We start from the raw sequence: 3,921 nt of genomic DNA, 5'->3' as shown, positions 1-3,921 counted from the left end.
GTATTTAAGGAAAACGAATTCAATGTTTATGAATTTGAAGTAATGGCAATTTCAGTAGGAATTGGCTTGCGATGTCATCTAAAAGAAGTCATACTTGCAAGTTAGCTACGTTTATGCTGCTTCATAATTCGTAAGCATCAAATCCTATCTATTGGCTTCTTCTTTTTCTGAAACAAGTAATGATCTTGGTGCTGAAAAATTGACGTTAAACCAGTATGTGTTGCAGTTTGCAGAATTAAACATATATTTATTAAAGAACTTGCTTTTGTCATAATAGGTTACTACAAGGCAAAGGGAATCCATGGAAGTTCACGTTAGGGAAATGTATTCAAAACGGAATTGTCACCTAAATTTCAACTGTACAGAAGAAGTGCAGTTAAGCTCAGGCATTGTTTCTTATGCATTACCTTCGGTTCCTGAGACTCTTTGTTCATAGATTTCTGCAATAAAAATGAGTAGTACACATCAGTACTTTAATTGACACCAAACATCACAGCTCACATGACGGAATACACAGATTAGTACTTTAATTGTTCATAGATTGCTTAGTACTCCCTCCGTAAACTAATATAAAAGTGTTTAGATCACTATTTTAGTGATCCAAACGCTCTTACATTAGTTTACAGAGGGAGTACTTTGTATCATTTTTAAAGGTAGAATTGTTGCACAGATGTCATCGGATCATTGCGAGCTGGAAAAATAGACGGGGATATTAAGCTGAAATTGCTGATTTTAGCTGTTCCTAAAATAATCTTATTTTAGAAATACAGTGCATTTATTTCACAACAATGAATTAGATACCAAAACGTCATCATATCTAAATAGGAGTATCTAATGAAATAGTACTAACAAATGTGGGAAAAAATATCTGGCTGCTGCCACCTCTAGTTTTTTTTTAACCGGGCATAACCCCTTTCCATTACTGCGACATAACGGAAATACAAACTCAGGGCCAACCACCTCTAGTTTTACTTGAGCTTATAATATTTTGTTGCTATGGATCCCAAAGCTGTCAGTCATAACAAATTCGATTTCCAAAGCGGTTTAATAAACAAGTACTAGGAGCACACGTCATCATTCACTGTTCAAATGCTACAGTCGAACTTACCAAGCTCAGTTTAAATTTCTCCACAAAGTCGGTGCGGACACGAAACCCAGCAGACATCTCACTTGACAGGCTCCGGCGCTCGAACTCCTTGAGCCCGTTCCGTATCATCCTGACGACCTCCCACTCCTTCCCCTCGTCACCGCCATCAGCCTTCCCGCTGGACACAATGGCGTTGCGGATAGCCGTAATCCCAGAGAGGTCGACGCGGAGGCTGGCGCCGGACTTTGGCGGCCATCCGTCGAGCACTGTCGACGAGTACTGCTTCCTCAGCTCCGCAATCTTGGGTTGGATCCGCTTCCGCACGAACTCCAGCTCCGCGAAGGGCGCCCCCGCGGCCACCGGCTGCGCCGGTCCGGGCCCCGCGAGCGCCGACGCCGACGCGAGGAGGCGCCCCAGCTCCCTGTCGGTCCGCGTCCGCATCAGCTGCAGGTCGGCGGTCGCCGAGTCCCGCACCTCGCGCCATCCCTTGGAGATGAAAGCGAACGCGTCGCCGTCGCGGCCGGAGCCGGTGATCGGCGGCGGATTATCCACGCCCATGTCCCGTGAGTAGGCTGGGGAATTGGGATCTAGCGTTGGGTTGGCTAGGGATTGGGTTCTGGAAGCGCGTAGGACAGTCGCGAGGCGGGAGATGATGGTGGGTCGGATGGGGACGGGGCAAGAAGAAGACGGTGGCGTACTGGACGGCCACGGTGAAGGGAGGGAGAGGTTTTGGTTCGGTTCGGGCGCTCGGCCCATGTGAGCGAGGACGACGGGACGCCAGAGATCAGCCGCGCGAATTGCGACACTTGGCCCGGTGGGCCTGGGGATATCTAGATGTGTGGTACTAGCTCGTGAAACATTTCCTTTCCGGTTCCGTCCTGCCAACATTTTCCGTTTCGAAACATTTAAAAAACATTTCCCTTCCGGAAGGATTTTCTTCTTTCCTATTTTTTTTTAAAAGAAGGATAGCCCTCTTCTGTATCGAGCGATGCACACAACCATATTTATTATTCAGCAGAAGTGCGATAAAAGAAAAGACATGGATTGATCGAAACCCACCTTCCCGACGATCTATGTTGCTATATCCCTAGCTTGATATCCTGATCACGCATCAACGCACGACATCTAATTCGGTGGCCTCACCAAGTTGCCCCACGGCGGGCCAAGATCATCAACCGGTCTAGTGTATCCTTCAGCACGCATCGCATGCACACGCTCTAGAACCCACCGCTATCTTCTGTCGTCCCAACTTTAGGTGAGGTCCATGCATTGACCTTGTCAGTCTCAACTACCGTCGATGCCATCACGACGCCAGACCGCCCCACCACTCTGCGTGCGTCGCCGAGACAGCCATCGCCCACACGATAGATGCCACACCGCAGCACCTCCGGCATCGGAATGATCCGCACTCGCCGCGCACATCCTCCATCTCATACCCAAGACGACGCCTCCAAGGAGGTGCGGCACCATGGCGCCAACGCCGTCGTTCACAAGGAACTAGGGTTTTCACTCGGGCACGGAGGGAGAAAGGAACAGGAGGGTTGACCTCCTCATCGCTACCAAGGAGGAGAATGGCGCTCGGAGCGCCATCGACAACGTGGCCACTGCCGTTGGCCGGAGATTTCCACCGGACAAGCTCCCACCTCGGCACCCACCAGGCCCACCGCCAACAGCTCCGAGCATGGACACCGGAGATTTGGATCAGCCAACACGAGAACCGCGCGTTAGGATGATGCCCCTCATATCTAACAAGAGGGGCACATAGAGCCACCTCACGCCACTACCGCCGCCAACTGGGAACCGACGCCCAAGCATCCAAGAAAGTCTGGCCGCCCGCCCCGACTAATGCCCACCGCTGACGGAAGGACGCCGCCCACACCAATCAAGGCCGTCGCCTTAAATGCAAGCCCTCACCCGAGGCAGGCGAGCAGCCAAAGGCCTCACCGCCACCCTCCCTGGCAGCCACATGGGGATCCGGTGACTGCCTCCGACGACGACGATGGAGGAGGAAGGAGGGAACGGAACCGGGGGTGGCCGGAGTTGGGCGCCGCACGGGAGTCAAGATGTGTTTTTTCTTCTTTCCTGCTTAGCTCTAATTTTTCCTTTTTGGATTTAGGTGTTCTGGATAAGCACCGTGGATACTCTAGTAGCGTATAGAAGAAGCCTCTGGGTTCGATCGTCGTTTCCTCGTGTATATTTTTCCGATGGTTGCTAGTCGCTTAAAGAAATATTGCTTTTTGTGGGTAATCGCCACACTCTTTTTGTGGGTAATCGTCACACTCAAAACTCACGAATTACACTGGCACCACCAAATTGTCACCAGATCCAACGTCCAACATGGCTTCGTGACGAAACATCACAACTTAAGTAAGGTCATGTTTTCTTATGCATATTTATTCGAGAAAAAAAGTATCTTATGCCTAATACCGTGACTAATTGTTCACATCCACGCTGCCTTCATTTTTTCACAAATCAGGACAAGAAAAGGGGTGCTCAGCCCTGCAAATAGACTGTCTACGCTCAGGTAACCGTAGGTTAAAGATCTTCCCCACAAGATAGATGAAGATCTTTTTCTTTTGCGAGTGAGACGGATGAAGATCTTAACACGCAAAGGTGCCCCACGTCTACCATATCTCATGTAAGGCCAAATTATCCTATGCAATTTTGTCTTTGGACCTAAATTGTGACTCATCATGATGATCCACCATCTACGATAACTTCATTACAAAACATGATGCCTCAGGTCTATATGATTCTTTTAGCAACCTAAGCCATGACTCAACATGATGATCGGGAAAGAAAAGACAATCATCTCAAAAGAAGAAGAAAACAAT

The 3,921-nt window shown here is 49.1% G+C and overlaps 1 protein-coding gene across 2 annotated transcripts in view; it reads right to left on the bottom strand.

Moving 5' to 3' along the window:
* LOC119364247 (digalactosyldiacylglycerol synthase 1, chloroplastic-like) overlaps window positions 1–1,849 on the bottom strand; it is a 51,571-nt gene extending 49,722 nt beyond the window's left edge. Inside the window, exons 1-2 of one of the 2 annotated variants that reach the window (XM_037629677.1) lie at window positions 1,109–1,849; window positions 408–440 (exon numbers count right to left, since the gene is read on the bottom strand). In XM_037629677.1, the coding sequence (XP_037485574.1) occupies window positions 408–440; window positions 1,109–1,843 (768 nt within the window). In that variant the 5' untranslated portion in view covers window positions 1,844–1,849. The remainder of the gene's footprint in view (window positions 1–407; window positions 441–1,108) is intronic. The other variant, XM_037629678.1, reaches the window with a different exon arrangement.
* Between the last annotated feature and the right edge of the window lie 2,072 nt (window positions 1,850–3,921).

Source organism: Triticum dicoccoides, chromosome 2B (genome assembly GCF_002162155.2).
Source record: "Triticum dicoccoides isolate Atlit2015 ecotype Zavitan chromosome 2B, WEW_v2.0, whole genome shotgun sequence".
Taxonomy (NCBI): Eukaryota; Viridiplantae; Streptophyta; class Magnoliopsida; order Poales; family Poaceae; genus Triticum; species Triticum dicoccoides.
The sequence above is the reverse complement of the archived record's forward strand: the minus strand, read 5'-3'. Positions and strand labels throughout refer to the sequence as shown.